This window comes from Mustela erminea, chromosome 2 (genome assembly GCF_009829155.1).
Source record: "Mustela erminea isolate mMusErm1 chromosome 2, mMusErm1.Pri, whole genome shotgun sequence".
NCBI lineage: Eukaryota > Metazoa > Chordata > Mammalia > Carnivora > Mustelidae > Mustela > Mustela erminea.
Genome location: NC_045615.1, coordinates 163,428,337 through 163,447,460, shown reverse-complemented (window position 1 = coordinate 163,447,460; position 19,124 = coordinate 163,428,337). Strand labels below are relative to the sequence as shown.

The window sequence follows — 19,124 nt, the reverse complement described above, 5'->3', positions numbered from 1 at the left end:
TCATATGGTTTCACTTATTTGTGGAGCATAACAAATAGCATGGAGGACATGGGGAGATGGAGAGGAGAAGGGAGTTGGGGGAAACTGGAAGGGGAGGTGAATCACGAGAGACTATGGACTCTGAAAAACAATCTGAGGGGTTTGAAGTGGCGGGGGGTGGGAAGTTGGTGGTGGGTATTATAGAGGGCACGGATTGCATGGAGCACTGGGTGTGGTGCAAAAATAATGAATACTGTTATCTTGAAAATAAAAAATAAATTAAAAAAAGAAAAAAAAAGTGTAAATTTTGAACAGGAGAATTAGACAAACAAATAAGTTTGTATAAACACATAAATATGAGTTGATATTAGTTAAGCTACTATAAAAAACTTGACAACGAATGAAAATCTTTTCAGAGGAGACATTTAGCAATTCTTCTTTAACCCCAGTCCAAACTGAGCATTACTAATAATGGGACAACTTGACATTAGTTGCCTTCTGATACGCTGCAATGTGTAGTTACTCACCAATGGAGAATTCTTAGTGAAAAAATATTTACACTTAATAGAATCAAGCCTTGTGATTTCTCCCCCAGTTTAAAGAAAATGCAAGGACAAGAGAAACAAGTCAAAAGAGACCACAGGAAACAATCAGAAAAACCCAGAATGCAGGGCAATGTAAAAAACAATTGGCCGTATCTCATTAAAAAGTCAATGTCATGACCAAGAGAAAAAACAAAAACATAAACATCTTGTTGGGATGTGCGGAGCCCTCCTATGTGTGGGGCTATCTTAGAGTGAAAGACAGCCGAGAGGCATAAGCTATGCAATTTTTGAACACTGATTGGATGATGCTTCCCAAAACCAGTCAGAAAACACATTTTGAGAACTTGAGACGATTTGCATATGAGCTGGATATTAGATGACAGTAAGAAATAATTACTAATTTTCTTACGTATGATAACATGATGTTATATAGGGGGATGTTCTTATTCTTAGGAGATGCTTGGTGAAATGTTTAAGGATGAAATCTGCAAACTATTCTAAAATGGTATATACACAGCAGCATACTAAAGAGAGTTGAAGCACATTTGAAAAATGTGAATGACGGTTTAATCTAGGTTGTGAGTATATTGGTATTTATTGTACTGTTTTTTGGACTTTTCCAAGACTAAGATAATTTCATAATTAACTGGAAGTGTTGCACAACAATTTAAATATATTTAGTGCCACTGAACAGTACACTTAAAAATGGTTAAAATGGTAAATTTTAGGTTCTATATATTTTACCAAAATTTTTAAGTGTTGGAAAAAAATCCTGTGTAAAAGAAGCAGCCTGTCATAATCATAGTAATTGTTGTCAATGAACTAGAGGTTGTCTCAGATCTCTAATTATTCACTTAAGGTTTACTCTTATTATTATTACTAATAATTCACTCTAATTATTCACTTATCGTCAGGGAAGCACATTGTAAACAATTAAAGAGACCACCAGATGATTGTTCTGGTATTCTGATTTTTTTTTTTAAGAAACGAGACAAACAGGGTCTGAATAAAATTCTACCGTTGAACAGTGCGGCGGATATTTCAGTAGGAATTTGGTAGGAAAAGTCAGTTTCAGTATGTTTGGGTTCTGTATAGACAGGCAGGAGGAGGTTCATCTTAACATAGCTTTGGGGGGTTCTCTTCTCCGTCGTCCTCGAGTCGTCCATGAGAGACAGCACTTAATGTTTAGCTTGGGATACAGAGAAACTGCAAAGAGTTAAGTACTGGAAAATTAAATTTATTTGTATAAGAACTCCAAGTAAATATTACAAAAATTATGTGAACCACAGTTCAGAGGATATGAATAGATTCTAAAAGTATCCTGGGACATAACTGAGGTTCAACAAGTCAGGGCCAATTTTTCCCTAAAGACTTTTAGGTTGAAGCCACAATTAAAGGCCACTTTTAGTTCTGGCCAGAGCTCTTCCCCTCACAAAGCTGTGGGACACTGTAATTCTTACTCACAGTGACGGAAAATATAAGCCTGGTTAAGTACAAAGGGCTGTTTTCTGCCAAGCTCAATGCAAGGAGGAAGTGGCAAGGGTGGGTACAGGACGGCTGAATTCCCCAGTCTTAACTGTGGATAGCGGGATGGCTTCAAGTTCTGAAAAACAATCCCAAATTAGGTCTTGTCAAGTCAGATACACATCTGCAAAAGGAATATACAGCCTGACAATGACTAGGGTATGGATACGGGACCAAAGAGGAAAATGATATCTTTTCACAACAGAGTCCTAAAGTAGAATCATGTATTGATTTAAAAAAAAAAAAATTATGGTATTTGGTGTTACACAGATTCCCTGGATTTCTAGTTGTGAGTGCAAATGTCTCTGTGTGTAACTTTGGGTTAAGCAAATTAACATCTCTATGATGCAGATTCTTTGATGTTAGAATGTGAAAAAAAATCCATTAGGTAGTCAAGTAAGTGAAAAAATGAATATAAATTATAAATTATTTAGCTCAGTGTCTTGTCCACATAAATGCTCAGTTAATCTTTATCAGTATCAAAGTTATGTCAGACTTTGCCTCAGTAGTTTGGAAGAGCCTGAGGGCTGAAATTAAACTCACCAAAGTGGGAAAACAACAGAGAGCATGACTGGGCTGATGGCAAATATAACTTCTAACATCTGAGATGGTAATTTAGGCTAGTAGTCAGAGATTCAAAATACTTGGGAGAATCCAGGAGGTACTCAAATGAGTGACTTGAGGGGGACGGTGTAGATGCCAAGATGTGTGAGTGGTCAAGTCTATGTCTATGTTAATCTGGTGAGAACATAGCCCATCTCAGAAGGCAGCTGCTATTTAATTCTAGGTCATGGTTGCAATGAGAGAATGCAGGCTCAGTGTGGGAAGACCTTACTAGTTTTTAAGAGAATCTGCAAATCCAATATATTTTATGTGACATTTCCTATTTCTCAAGCACTGATGCAATTTTTAGATACATCGTGTAGGCCAAACAAAACATGTCTGCATTCAGACACCACTAACTAGTGATCTCTGGTCTATGGTTTCTGACATCATGCCTATCTAAGCTTAATACTGGTTCTAAAGATCAAGATGGGACTGAAACTCTGGGGTGAGGACAAGTACACCAGATCTATTTATCAAGAGAATTGAGTCATAGACATAAGCCACGTATGTCATTGTAAATTTTCTAACAGCCGCACTAAAGAAAAGCTAAAAGAAAAGGTGAGGAGAAATCAGTCAAGCAGAGAGAGTCAATTATCATATGGTTTCACTCACTTGTGGAGCATAACACATAGCATGGAGGACAAGGGGAGTTAGAGAGGAGAAGGGAGTTGAGGGAAATTGGAAGGGGAGGTGAACCATAAGAGACTATGGACTCTGAAAAACAACCTGAGGGTTGTGAAGGGGCGGGGGGGTGGGAGGTTGGGGTACCAGGTGGTGGGTATTATAGAGGGCATGGATTGCATGGAGCACTGGGTGTGGTGAAAAAATAATGAAACTGTTATGCTGAAAACAAATAAATTTAAAAAAATTTATATTTATAAAAAAGAAAAGGTGAGAATAATTTTAATAATATGTCTCATTTAACCCTACATATCCAACGTATTATTTTAGCATGTAATTAATGCAGACTTATTAATAAGATAGTTAATATTTTTATGATAAATCTTGGAAATCAGGTATATATTTTATACTTTTAGAATAGCTTAATTCAGAGTTAATCACATTTAAAGTGCTCAGCAGCCACATGTGGTTCATGACTACTCTGCCAGACAGCACAGCTCTAGAGTGTGCTTCTTGAGCTTTATAGGTGCTAATGGTCCATGGACCACACTTTGCGTATCAAGGAGCTGGTGTTTGCAGAAAGTCTCCCTCAGTCAGAATCCTTTTTCACCCAAAATATTCCTTTTCTTTCAAATTCAGCAAATATCTGTTGAAGAGACTAAATGGATATTTTACTAATTAGTCACCAAATTTAGATATGGAACAATATTAATAACCTTAAAAACGCCAATATTTTTATACTCTGTGCAGAAGAACTGAGTCATTTACTCCTTTTTCTTTTAAACTTGAGAACCTTTTTCTTTTAAACTTGAGAACCAGATGCTTTGATGAGAACACACTTAAGCACAGGATAAACACAACTTTAAATTCCAACTTCAGAAGTTTGGCATGTTAAATATTTTAATAAAACAGACAATGGGATTGCAAGGGAAATTTGATAATAATATCTCAAGGCTTTAATATTTAGGGCATTCCTCGGTCAAGGGTATGAATATTTCATAGATTCTCTAAAGAGAAACACAAAGAAAACTTTTCATTTCCTCCTGACCAGTCTACTCGAGGGATAGGTAGAGCTCTACAGGCAGACTTTAGATCTTTGTGGAAATGATATGGATACATAAATATGGATAATTAAGCAGCTAAATGTGGGGCAGAATATAACTCAGGGATCCTATTTAGTGCAATCATATTCAGGCTACAAAAGCTTTTAAACTCAGAATAGTGTTCTGAAGGTGAGCAGTAAATCGGAATTCCTAAGAACTCGTTCTCACTCACCCGTGTCTCTCTTGTGAACTTTAGCAAGTGGCTTGCTCGAGTTTCTCCTCTCTCAGATGGTAACAGTTCGTCTTGCACCTATTTCACTAAGTTGTTGTGGGAAAATGTGAGCTCCCTACATGGCAACATCCTACTGACTTGTGAGGTACTCGCATATGCTGAGGAAGGTACTGAATCTTAAACACGTGGGCAGAGGGAGTGTGAAATGACAAGACATCAAGTTTTCAGGGCCCTCTCTTCTGTTGTGTTGCATAATAGCCATACCTGTCAATATTTCTACTCTCCACAAAGCAGGATTCCAATCACAGAACTAACGTCTCTTCCTACACAGAGTAGAAGAGCACATCAAAAGGTAAGTGAATCTTTAATTTTAAAGTCTTTGTTCGAGTTCTAAATTGAGCTAAGTAGGGCAATACATATACCAAAGGTATTTTTACCCCCCTGGTAACACTGTTTAGTCATTTATTGGTGTGAAATCTCTTGAGTGAAAAATATGAAGTTTGATTCTGATAGATGGTTTACATTAAACTCGTGTGGTAAAAATTATCCAGTGAGAATCATCAGAATAGACATAACTTTGTTTAAAACCTCAGAAATAATATGGCATCCATGAAAAGAAAAAGGTCAAACTCAATAATTAGGAAACATAAAATATTATTAAAAGAAATATTAAAAAGTGTAAATAAATTAAATAAATAAATGGAAAAGTAAATATCATAAAGACGCTGTTACTTGTACATTGGCCATAAATTGAAAGAAATTCCAATCAAAATTACAACTTTTTTTTGTGTGTGAACTTCACAAGCTGATTCTAAAATTTATATGTTAGAGTGAAGGACAAGCACAGCCTAGATGCTTCTGAAAAAAAAACTGTCTTTATTTTAAAAACTATCACTAAAATATACCAAATGACCAAGATTATATTATTTCAAGGAAAGACCAATAAAACTAAAGAGTGAGCCCAGAAATAAACACATACAGAACCTAACTTAAGACACAAATGGTGCTGCACATGTGAGAGAGAAGATAGTGGACTTTTCAGTAAGTATTCTAGGACAAATTATTAGTCATTTAAGAAAACAATAATAAAAAGTGGACCCTTGAGGCATGGGTGGCTCAGTGGGTTAAGCCGCTGCCTTCGGCTCAGGTCATGGGTCCTGGGATCAAGTTCCGCAACGGGCTCTCTGCTCAGCAGCGAGCCTGCTTCCTCCTCTCTCTCTGCCTGCCTCTCTGTCTACTTGTGATCTCTCTCTGTCAAATAAATAAGTAAAATCTTTAAAAAAAAAAAAAGTGGACTCTTACCCAATCAATCATCATATATAACATTAAATCTGGATACACTGAAGATATAAAATAAAAAGCAAAACTACACTCTATAGAACAATATTTTTATGCCCTGCATAAACGTAGAGTTTGATTAAACAAAACACAAAAAAATGCAAACCTCAGATGAAAAGGTTAGTAAAATGTATTAATCTATCAAAACTGCTGACTTCCATCAAAAGTCAGTGTAAAGGAGGTGAAAGCAGAATTGCACACAGAAGACGGCATTTTTCAATATATACAAACGGCAAATGATCGATCAATGTCCAAAAGAGAAAAATAAAAAGAATTCAAAATGTATAAGAAAAGGAGAAATAAATAACCAATAAAAAAGATGGGAAAAAGTCTTAATAGATAATTCACATAAAGGAAATTTGATCAACCAATGAAAGACGCTCAATCTGATAAGTGATTACAGAAATGAAAGTTAAAAGCCAAAATGAGAGATCATTTGTAACTCAGTACAGTGGGAAAAATGTTTCTGAACTGGAACACTTACATAGTACTTCTGGTGGGTACAAATTGGTAGAACCACTTCGAAAACAATTTGGCATTCCTGTGTACTCTATTGTGCTTCTGGCTTTGCGTTTTTCCCATAAATTTAAGGAAATAATCAAATATTTATTTTGTATTTCTGCATGCACTGAATTCTATTTTAGGGTAACCAACTAAGTGATGAGAAAAAGTTATTCTCTATAGAAGAATTCTGGCTAAATAATGCAGAATGAATGCTAGATTTAGAGAATTACCATTATACAACCTTCCGTAAATACATTTAGGTAGCTTTTGTTATTGTATTCTAAAACCATTTACATGAACCAATGGGGAACTTTCTGATGGAGTGATCAGACTGACACCAGCTGAACCCACTGATCCAGAGCTCACCTTGAGCTTCAGGATTAAAAGAGGTTAGCTGAAAAAAAACCGAGACCGGATTTTATCAGGCCAGTTGACAGGAAACAGAAAGACAGAGAAGGATGTGAAACGACGGCAGGAAGCCATCAGCCACATGGAGGTTACGAGACGTTTCTTGGGGTGAGTGACATAGTTTCTCTGACAAATCGACAGCATAAAAAAATAAGGAAGGAACTGTTATATAGTAAAAGAATTACAAAAGATGGAATAAAAAAACACAAGATTATTTGGGTTTTGATGTGGTCAAATCAACTATGAAAAGATAACCTTAAGACAATAAAATACGAAAAAGGACTAACTAGGCATTAGAGAATATTAAGGAATTATTTGTTAGGTATTTTCTGTTAAAATGTTATCAGATAAAGATTCATACTGAAATAGTAATATGAACAATTCATATAGGTGAAATGACACATCTAACATCTGCTTTAATATAAACCAAGATGCGAAGGTTACAGAATCTGGCATTTTTAGTAAATTATCAGTTATGGAGTGGTGGTAGAGAGGAGGAGGTCGAGAGCGACATCGGGATTTTGCCTTGGGTTGCGAAGGTGGTGCCACTCGCCCAGACGGAGGGTACAGAAGCAACAGAAAACTACAGAGATTAAGATGAGTTTAATTTTGAAAATAAGTTTTCGTTGCTAATGGAATGCGCAGAAAGTTCTCTGAAGTAAGCAGTGGGATAACTGCATATGAAATAAGAACAGCTCCCCTCTAGGAAAGGGATCAAATCACCCAGGAAAATGTAGATGGTAAGAAACGAAATCAAAGGACGAACTCTGACGAATCCCAACGTGTACAAAATAAACAAGGGAAGAATTTAGTGAGGGATTCTGAAAATAAAAAGGGCATTTGAATAGTTTTGAAAAGAAGAATTACTCAGCATAATGATGAATCAACACTAATCAAATACGGTAGAGAAGTTAAGGAAGACAAGAGGTGGAAATGATCCATGGGTTTGCCGAGTTGGCCATCACCGGTGCTGTTACCGGGAGTCATTCCATTTGAATAATAGTGGCACAGAACTCATTACCATGGGTTAGCGCCTATGTGAGCAGTGAGAATTGGAACACATGCTGTTTTGAGGAGATTAGCTGAAAACCAAAAGAGAGGCAGTTCAATAGTTGGAGTGCAAAAGGGGATTTTTTTTTCCTTTTTTTTTTTTTTTAATTTATTTTTTATTTATTTTCAGCATAACAGTATTCATTGTTTTTGCACCACACCCAGTGCTCCATGCAATCTGTGCCCTCTCTAATACTCACCACCTGGTTCCCCCAACCTCCACCACCCCCCCGCCACTTCAAACCCCTCAGATTGTTTTTCAGAGTCCATAGTCTCTCATGGTTCACCTCCCCTTCCAATTTCCCCCAACTCCCTTTTTTTTTTTTTTAATTTTTTATTTTTTATAAACATATATTTTTATCCCCAGGGGTACAGTTCTGTGAATCACAAGGTTTACACACTTCACAGCACTCACCAAAGCACATACCCTCCCCAATGTCCATAATCCCACCCCCTTCTCCCAAACCCCCTCCCCCCAGCAACGCTCAGTTTGTTTTGTGAGATTAAAAGTCACTTATGGTTTGTCTCCCTCCCAATCCCATCTTGTTTCATTGATTCTTCTCCTACCCACTTAAGCCCCCATGTTGCATCACCACTTCCTCATATCAGGGAGATCATATGATAGTTGTCTTTCTCTGCTTGACTTATTTCGCTAAGCATGATACGCTCTAGTTCCATCCACATCATCGCAAATGGCAAGATTTCATTTCTTTTGATGGCTGCATAGTATTCCATTGTGTATATATACCACATCTTCTTGATCCATTCATCTGTTGATGGACATCTAGGTTCTTTCCATAGTTTGGCTATTGTGGACATTGCTGCTATAAACATTCGGGTGCACGTGCCCCTTTGGATCACTACGTTTGTATCTTTAGGGTAAATACCCAATAGTGCAATTGCTGGGTCATAGGGCAGTTCTATTTTCAACATTTTGAGGAACCTCCATGCTGTTTTCCAGAGTGGCTGCACCAGCTTGCATTCCCACCAACAGTGTAGGAGGGTTCCCCTTTCTCCGCATCCTCGCCAGCATCTGTCATTTCCTGACTTGTTTATTTTAGCCATTCTGACTGGTGTGAGGTGATATCTCATTGTGGTTTTGATTTGTATTTCCCTGATGCCGAGTGATATGGAGCACTTTTTCATGTGTCTGTTGGCCATCTGGATGTCTTCTTTGCAGAAATGTCTGTTCATGTCCTCTGCCCATTTCTTGATTGGATTATTTGTTCTTTGGGTGTTGAGTTTGCTAAGTTCTTTATAGATTCTGGACACTAGTCCTTTATCTGATATGTTGTTTGCAAATATCTTCTCCCATTCTGTCAGTTGTCTTTTGATTTTGTTAACTGTTTCCTTTGCTGTGCAAAAGCTTTTGATCTTGATGAAATCCCAATAGTTCATTTTTGCCCTTGCTTCCCTTGCCTTTGGCATTGTTCCTAGGAAGATGTTGCTGCGGCTGAGGTCGAAGAGGTTGCTGCCTGTGTTCTCCTCAAGGATTTTGATGGATTCCTTTCGCACATTGAGGTCCTTCATCCATTTTGAGTCTATTTTTGTGTGTGGTGTAAGGAAATGGTCCAATTTCATTTTTCTGCATGTGGCTGTCCAATTTTCCCAGCACCATTTATTGAAGAGGCTGTCTTTTTTCCATTGGACATTCTTTCCTGCTTTGTCGAAGATTAGTTGACTGTAGAGTTGAGGGTCTATTTCTGGGCTCTCTATTATGTTCCACTGATCTATGTGTCTGTTTTTGTGCCAGTACCATGCTGTCTTGATGATGACAGCTTTGTAATAGAGCTTGAAGTCCGGAATTGTGATGCCACCAACGTTGGCTTTCTTTTTCAATATCCCTTTGGCTATTCGAGGTCTTTTCTGGTTCCATATAAATTTTAGAATTATTTGTTCCATTTCTTTGAAAAAGATGGATGGTACTTTGATAGGAATTGCATTAAATGTGTAGATTGCTTTAGGTAGCATAGACATTTTCACAATATTTATTCTTCCAATCCAGGAGCATGGAACATTTTTCCATTTCTTTGTGTCTTCCTCAATTTCTTTCATGAGTACTTTATAGTTTTCTGAGTATAGATTGTGTGTCTCTTTGGTTAGGTTTATTCCTAGGTATCTTATGGTTTTGGATGCAATTGTAAATGGGATTGACTCCTTAATTTCTCTTTCTTCTGTCTTGCTGTTGGTGTAGAGAAATGCAACTGATTTCTGTGCATTGATTTTATATCCTGACACTTTACTGAATTCCTGTATAAGTTCTAGCAGTTTTGGAGTGGAGTCTTTTGGGTTTTCCACATATAGTATCATATCATCTGCGAAGAGTGATAATTTGACTTCTTCTTTGCCGATTTGGATGCCTTTAATTTCCTTTTGTTGTCTGATTGCTGAGGCTAGGACTTCTAGTACTATGTTGAATAGCAGTGGTGATAATGGACATCCCTGCCGTGTTCCTGACCTTAGCGGAAAAGCTTTCAGTTTTTCTCCATTGAGAATGATATTTGCAAAAGGGGATTTTTAATAGAAATAATCTTTCAAAATAGAAACGACTTCTTTTTTTAAATAGAAATGGCTTCAGCATGTTTAGAGGTGAGATAAAGGAATCAGTCAAGAGAGTGAATTTGAGAATTTCTAAAAAACAGGGGAACACATGAAATATAGTTTCAGCAGAGAGAAGGATGGAAGGCATTAAAAACAAGTTGGATAAATTAGCTCTGAACAGGACAAGTAATTATTTTTTCTTTGAATCTGTAAAAAATTTGTGAGAGTAGGTGCATGTATAAAAGAAATATTTCACTTGGTAAGACTGAAGTATTATTTTTTCTTCAAGAAATAAATCTATTTCTAAAAGAAGAAGGTGCAGCCACCTAAGGTCAGAACTATGTTGTTTTAGAAACATCACTGGAAAAAAAAGAGATCATTTGGTAGTTTCTATGTTTAGACTCAGTGTAATCTGTGCAATGTGAGGCAAACCATACAGTGAGAGGAGGCAGTGTCAGAGGTTGACAAGAAAGATCTTGAAAGACCAGTGAAAATTTAGAATATTTTTGGATATCCACACCTTAGTGAAATTTCCTAAAATTACGTCTACAAGAACCCAGGAATTCAATTACAGGTACAGAAAACAAAGTTCTTATCAATCTACCCTTGAAGTTAGCAAAAGCACAAAAACAGATTATTACAGAGGGAAATTAAATGACGTGCCGTACATCTAGGTGGGATCAGAAAAGGGGTAGGTCCATTAAGGTGGTGATGGGTTAAGAAGTCTTTAGAAAATAGCAATAAGGGGGGTGCCTCAGTGGCTCAGTGGGTTAAAGCCTCTGCCTTCGGCTCAGGTCATGATCTCAGGGCATTGGGATGGAGCCCCGCATCGGGCTCTTTGCTCGGCAGGGAGCCTGCTTCCCTCTCTCTTCCCCAGTCTCTCTCTCTCTGCCTGTCTCTCTGCCTACTTGTGATCTCTGTCAAGTAAATAAATAAAAAAAAGAAAAGAAAATAGCAATAATGATGGATAAAAGACAGCAGGAATGTCAAAGGAGGAGAGTGTTGTTCCAAGTGTCGAACAATCTGGATATAGAGAACAGTTCAAGTAGAATGCTGCTACCACTTCTGGATTCTATGGAAAGTAAAAGAATTAAAAAATTACCTTAAGACCTATTTCCAAAGAGGTACAAGGGCTGATCTGTGAACAAACTGACAGAAAGGAGATCATATGTGATAGGACCAGGTCTCCAGAGGAAGGGGAGGGGTGAGCGGTAAACAGAATGGTGGGTGGGAAGGAATTCCCGAACAGGCCAGCAATGAGAGGAAATGAGGCAAAGGTAGGCAAAGGCTTGTACTCTGGTTGGTGGCCAAAGAACAGAGAGGGAGAACGTGTCAGGTGGACTGTTCTTGAAGCTCCTAAGCAGACCAAGTGCCAAGTGATCCAAGAGCCTTATAAGATTAGCCATTTTTAAGCTCTACTTTTTTTAAAAATTTATTTTCTATTTATTTTCAGTATAACAGTATTCATTATTTTTTCACCACACCCAGTGCTCCATGCAATCTGTGCCCTTTACAATACCCACCACCTGGTACCCCAACCTTAATTTAAAAGGAAAATCACTGAGAATTTACTTACTTTATCTCTGAAGTTTTCTCTTCATCAGACTGTAGATGGGAAAAGTGGATCTGGGTTCATTGCGCATTTAAATTTTTTAAATTTTTATTCAAGCCAGTCTTACCACACTCCATATATATATACATATTATATACATACATATACATACATATATTATATACATTATATGTATATAATGTATATGTGTATATTCCACTCTAGGCACGATACAGAACAAAAAATAAGAATCTTTTGCCATACCTCTGAGGAGCTTGTTCTCTTACTGAAGGTATGAGAAGTACACAAAATTTACCTCAAATCTGTGGGTTTGGGAAGAAGTCTTCTTTTTCCACTAAAGTAGACTTCAAAATCTTCGATCTTTAGCCTGTGGGCATAGTCAATGTATCCTGATATCTCCTGCCCATGAGAATTTTTGTCACGAATAAAGATCACAGTCTGGTAGCACACACACAAAAAAGACAGAATAAAAAGAGTAAATAAATTAAAGCCATCTGAATATATTGCATATGATAATAAAATCTGTAGTCTTCGAGTGTCACATGTGCCAGACCGCATGCTCAGTGCTTTACCTTTCACCCTCACCATGATCCTATGAAGCAGGTATGATTATTTAATCCTGACACATGAAGAAATTCATGAAAAGTTAACTTCACAGGAGTATAATGTACATTTATAATAATTTTATAAGACGATATCAATAATTAACTTACAGGTCTTCCAAAAGGCAGACATTTTAAGTGTTTGCATAACATTAATTTATTTCCTTTCCCCCGAATCCTATTGTCTTCCCATGGTCATAATTTCTTTAGATAAGAAAACTAAGGAACAAAGAGGCTGAGTACCTCACTAATAGTCTCACAGTTAGTAATCAAAAAATTGAGATTAAAACCCAAGTTCTTGTGTTTGTCTATTTAATTACTACATTATTTTTCTATCTCAATTCCTATGTATGTTCCATTACAAAGATATAAATTGGTCCCTTCTCATTACTGTGAGAGTCAAAAAGTCTCTTAATAAAACTAGAATCTCTTTAGAATTAAAGTCACCTTCCAAATTAAGTCCACAGGTCAAAACAAAAAGTACATTTTTCTCATTCATATTATTTCCTGAACAAATATCATTGTGCACTTACTACATATTAGATCCTGTTGAAGGTGTCAAGGATACAACACAGTAAGTACCCTGGCCTCTCAGAATGTATGCTCTGGTGAGGGGAGACAGACGAGATATGAAAAGGAAAAAAGTATTTCCAGTGAGTGATAAATGCCACAAAGCAAATAAAGAACATGGTAGATTAGAGAATGAAGTCATCAGAGAGGGAGAAAAACCATGAGAGACTCTTAACTATAGGAAACAAACTGAGAGTTGCTGGAGGGCACATGGGTGGGGGAGGGGAACTGGACGATGGGCATTAAGGAAAGCACATGATTTGATGAGCACTCGATGTTGTATGCGACTGATAAATTATTGAACACTACGTCTGAAACTAACGATGTACTCATATGTTGGCTAATTGAATTGAAATAAAAAATTAAAAAAAAAATAAAGAACATGGTTGACAAGAGAATGAATTGTTGGTGGCGAAGTCTACTTTTGGTCATCAGAAAAGACTTGGAGGAGGCCAGTTTAAACCAAGACTTGAAGCCTGAAGGATGAGAAAAAGTGAGGCATGTGAAGACCTAGACCAGCAGCCTGTCAGGTGAGGGAAGGAGCGGACACCGAGCGTACGTGGAAGTCAGCTCGAGCAAATGGAAGAATGGCAGTCCTTTCTCTATCAAGCTGACAGACACTGATCTCAACCTCCAAGAGAAAAACAAAGCCAAGCAAGCAAACAAACAAAAAAACCTATTTAGCTGGAAAAGTTCTTCATGGCTTTATTTCCAGGTCTAATTCAAAGTGGAGAATCTCATGACAACGTTCCACATTTGGAAGAAACTGTAAACAAGTCTTCCTTTTCCTCTCTGCCCATCGCTGGACGGTTCCTTGTTGGGTCTCTGTGTGGTCAGTTACAGGAAGCACTCACGTGGGTCACCTTCACAGAGCTTCCAAAAAGGTGAACCGAGAAAACTGAAAGAATCCTTTTTCTCGCTGCACCTGAGAAAACATGTTGCTAACAATGTCCCAGCTGAAAAACGGAAGAACAAGCCACGAGGTACCGCTGGTCGTTATTTTGTTAAATTGCATCTTCCTGCCTCCTGCAGTCGTTTGGCACTTGGTGCTGAGGAGGCCACGCAGAGAAGGATTCTGAGGCACGTCCTTGGCTTAAGGAGAGTGTGGTGATGGATCAGCACCATTTTCCACAGAGGCGGCTCAAGGAGCCCGCATTGTCATTCCTGTGCTCAGTCTCACGTAGGTTCAGTCCTGCACCTTCTCGTCTCCACCACACAGCTCCAAGTTAAACTTCCTCAGATTTGTCCATGCTTTCAGCCATGGTTTTCGGCCATGGCTTTCAGTCCATGGTTTCTAGCTTTTACAGCACAAATTCTAAATGGACAGTAACTCAGAGACGTCTTAAGACTCTTAGACTTCTAAATCCATACCTAAGATTGCTATCTCTGCTTAAACAAGGCTACATACTAGAACTATCAATGTTTCATGCGAAGTCCTTAAGGTCCTTGAAATCTTTACCCCACCAAGGCTGCTCCTAATGTTGAGGCGAATCTTACAGGCACATAGCGGGAAAAATGTCCGAAATAAGTCGTCTACTTTTAAAATGGAACTCTATTATTAAAGATTTGATTGATTGATTGATTGATTTACTTTTGAGAGAAGAGAGAGCATGGGGGGAGGAGCAGTGAGGGGGGAAGTGGGGAAAGAATCTTAAGCAGACCCTGAGCTGAGTGCAGAGCCCAGCGCAGGCCTTGATATCATGACCCTGAGATCATAACCTGAGTCGAAACCAAGAGTCAGACACTTAACCAACTCAGCCACACAGGCACCCTTAAATGGAACTCTATTAACAGAAAAAGAAACAACAACAAAAACACCCTCCTCTGTCTGCCTCTATCTTTAAATGAAATGGATCAGTCTTATTTTTTCAGTAGAATAGCATACCAAATATTGTAACTGACCTTCCTCATGAAAGCAAAAATAAATTCTGGATAAAATCTAAAATGCAACTTGTAACATGCATTGATGCACTGTCAAAAATGAGGAATACTTAGAGTCTAAAAACTAAGTGGAAATAGATTCCCAGAAAGGAAAGCAGAGCCCTAGAACCATCTTTGTCCTGCAGGCATGTGCCCAACTGCAGGGAATCTTAGAAAGGGTTTCATGATCTTGGGAGTTGGAGGTGACAGGAGACAAAATCCAGCCTTTCAGGTAGAGAGATTAGGACTATTGCCTCAACATACGGCAGAGAAATGAGAAAAGGATAAAAACAATCTTCAATGTGTCCATAGAAAAGAAGAATGTTTCCAGAATTATAAACCCAGAGAAAATATCTTTCAAGTGAGAAAACCAAAAAATGAGAGCCTTGATTGACAAAAGACTCTTAACTCAAAGAAATCCTGGAGGATGTATAGTTGCCTCTTGAAAAACATGGGTTTGAACTATATGTCTCCACTTATATATGGATAGGTTTTATAAAAAAATACAGTACAGCACCATAAATGTATTTTCTCTTTCTTATGATTTTCCTGTTTTCTTTTCTCTAGCTTCCTTTATTGTAAGAATACAGTATGTATACACACAACATGTAAAATACGTGTTAGTTGACCCTTTATGTCATCAGTAAGGTTTGCAGTCAACAGCAGGTTACTAGTAGTTAAGCTTTTGAGGAGTAAAAAGTTATATGCAGATTTTTGACTCTGTAGTGGGGTTGGTACCTTTAACCCTTATATTGTTGAACAGTCAACTGTATTTCAGGCAAAAAAGTGACTCTAACTGAAAGGTCAGAGATAAAGAATAGAATGAAATTCCAAGAATATAGTAAATATATAGAAAAATATATGATGGAATGATAGCATTATGGGCTGAACTGTGTTCCCTCAAAATTCCTATGTTGAATCCCTCAGTATATCAGAGAATGTATTTGGACATAGGGCTTTCAAAGAAGTTATTAAGCTAAAAGGAGCCCATTAGTCACTAATCCAATCTGACTTTATGAGGAGGTATTTGGACACAGAGAGACACCAGGGGTTTGTACACATGGAAAGACCACGTGAAGACACAGTGAGAAATGGGTACCTGCACATCAAGGAGGAAGTTTTCAGAAGAACCAACCCTGCCAACATCAACATCTTGATCTACCTTTTGCTCCTGGCTTTGATAACTGTGAGAAAATAATCTCTGTTGTTTAAGCCACCCAGTATGTGGTATTTTGTTATGGCAGCCCTAAAGAACTAATACACATGGTAATAAATGAAAATAATGAAGTAATTACAGTCAGTGTGAATGGCCAAGTGTTTAAGTTAAAAAACAAAGGTTCTTAGAGTGGATAAAAACAAAGGATATAAAACTTAAGGCTGAAAGGTAACTGATCAAAGAACATGCATAAGAAAATGTCTGTCTAAAAAGTTGGTATCAGCATATTGGTATGAGACAAATGAACTTGGAAGGCAAAAAGCATTTCTAGAGATGGAGAGTCACTAGATAATGATAAAATATTCAATTCAGAGAAAGATAGAGCTATTATAACTTTGAATTAACCTTTGAAAAAAATAGCCTGAAAATGTGGAAAGCAAAAATCGATAGAACTGTTTAAGGATAAATAGACAAGTCATCATCACTATGGTAAGTTTATCTCTCTCATTAAGTCCTAGATCAAATCATAAATTCCATAATTATTATAAAGTTAATATACATTGTAAAGAATTAAAAACACAAGGGTGAGTGCTTGGTTTTTACTTAACCAAGTACCTAAACATCTTTACTGTTCAGTGTCTTGTGGGTAAAATGAATAATGGTGTAAAATTATATGTATATGTGTATATACCTCTCCATAATCTCACTATTTTACATTATTATATACAGCTTTCCCATGTGAGTTTAAAGCCCATTGTCTATGGGAATTTGAGTACAGTACTTTAAATCTCAGTTCTCTAGCCTTGTGAGAGTTAAGTGGATGCCCTGTGATTTTTGTGAATCTAGGGGTTTTCTGAAGCTAGACAACTTCAAGTCAAGACAAACTGAGTATAAAGTTCACTGTTTGTCCTTGGGTGGGTTGTTCAAGTTCTTAACTCCTCTATATATTCTTAAGTCCTATGCTCCTAAATAGGTTCCTGCAAAATCTAGCAAGTTTCTACAAAACCAAACTGAATACCTCCAAAACAAACAAAGGAACAAACAAAACAAAACCAGGCAAGCTTCATTGGACCTAAGCGTTTAGTTAGCTAAGCCTTCTTGTAGCCTCTCCCCTCCTCCCATTTCTCCTTCATCTCTGGAGAGCAGTGAAATCACCTCTTGTCTCGCGTGAAATGGCTCAGCTCATAGTCAGGTGCTGTCAGAGCCTGGCCTTCTGCCTGTGCACCCAATTTGTATGCCACATGCAAATGCTCTTTTTTTTTCAATGGGGAAAGTCTAGCGATCATTGTATCTGTAATTTCTTTTATTTTCAATAGAAACAAATGACTTCATTGATGTCTTTCCAAGTATGGCTATTTAGGTGTAAAAATATATTGTGAAAGAAATTTTAGTAAAATAAAAAAAATCTGCAAAATTAAAAAAATTCCTAACGGATAACATGCTTCATAAAATTATTTTAAAAAATGATTATAACTATTGATGTGTAGTAATTGGCAAAAGACTGTCAGGAAATTACAACTCAATATTTAACTTTGAACTACATCATTACAAAAACAATGTAGGTGACAGGAAAAAATAATGAAACAGAAGAGGTAAGACATAGTTGTAAGGTACTTGGTGGTTGGTTGAAATTTTATTTTCTCTTGTTTATATTTTATTATATAGACTGTCCAAGAATTACAAGTCAGTTAACTAACACTTTTTTTTTTTTTTTTAAAGATTTTATTTATTTATTTGACAGAGAGAGAAATCGCAAGTAGATGGAGAGGCAGGCAGAGAGAGAGAGAGGGAAGCAGGCTCTCTGCTGAGCAGGGAGCCCGATGCGGGACTCGATCCCAGGACCCTGAGATCATGACCTGAGCCGAAGGCAGCGGCTTAACCCACTGAGCCACCCAGGCGCCCCACTTTTTTTTTTTTAAAGATTTTATTTGTTTGTGAGAGAGTGAGCAAGAGAGCACAAGCTGTGGGGGAGGGGCAGGGGGAGAAACGAACTCCCCACTGAGCAGGGAGCCTGATGTAGGGCTCCACTCAGGACCCTGGGATCGTGACCTGCGCTGAAGCAGAAACTTAAATGACTGAGCCACCCAGGGGCCCCAAACTCACATTCCTGATTAACAAATTTAATATATTCCTTTATCAATGTATTTTCTTCTAAGGTGAATACTAATTACCCCTGCTATTAATACTACTAGGTATCAGTTATTAAGAAGCCATTATGTTCTGAGCAAAATACTGGGAGCTTTACATTCATTACCTTTAATTCTCTCAAAAATATATAATGGTTAGATAGCATTATTATTGTCATTTTGTAAATGTAGGTGCTGAAAGCGTTGTGAATGACCACCTCAAAAGACATGTAACTCAAGAATGGGGCAACCACACTCACAGCCAGGACGCCGTCCCATGACATCCTTTTTTATAATCACTCCCCAGTGGACTCTCAGACTAGGGTCCAAATGTTGGCCCTGCCATCTGCTTACTTTGTGACACTGGTGCATTCATTATCCTTTGTAAGATTCAGTTTCTTCTGTTACACAATGGACATATTATCTGCTTCTCCAGGTTGTTGTGTGAATTGAGACTATTTTTGCTCAGCACTTAACAATGCCTGGTACATGGTAAACACTCAGTGAATATTATCTATTGTCTTTTAAAATTTTTATTATTACTGTTGCTATTGAAATTATATCATGTTAAGAGTTTTATCAGTTTCTTAGTGATAAGGAAAGGGAATACTCGTATCAGAATTCCATTGCTTGGGTGTGTGTAATTATGTTGCTGGACATGGTTCAATTCATTTGTTACATTCAGCACTCTCAGTTAAAACTTCGTATTTTGAAGTTGAAGTTTAAACATTTTTTCCAGGTTTTACTATATACAACCAGAATGGACCCAACTGGTAATAAGGTCAT

At 37.5% G+C, this 19,124-nt stretch overlaps 1 protein-coding gene across 2 annotated transcripts in view; it reads right to left on the bottom strand.

The window, feature by feature from the left end:
• CFAP299 (cilia and flagella associated protein 299) overlaps positions 1–19,124 on the bottom strand; it is a 615,785-nt gene that overhangs the window by 75,074 nt on the left and 521,587 nt on the right. For both annotated transcript variants that reach the window (XM_032334707.1, XM_032334706.1), the window contains exon 4: positions 12,260–12,402. In XM_032334707.1, the coding sequence (XP_032190598.1) occupies positions 12,260–12,402 (143 nt within the window). The remainder of the gene's footprint in view (positions 1–12,259; positions 12,403–19,124) is intronic.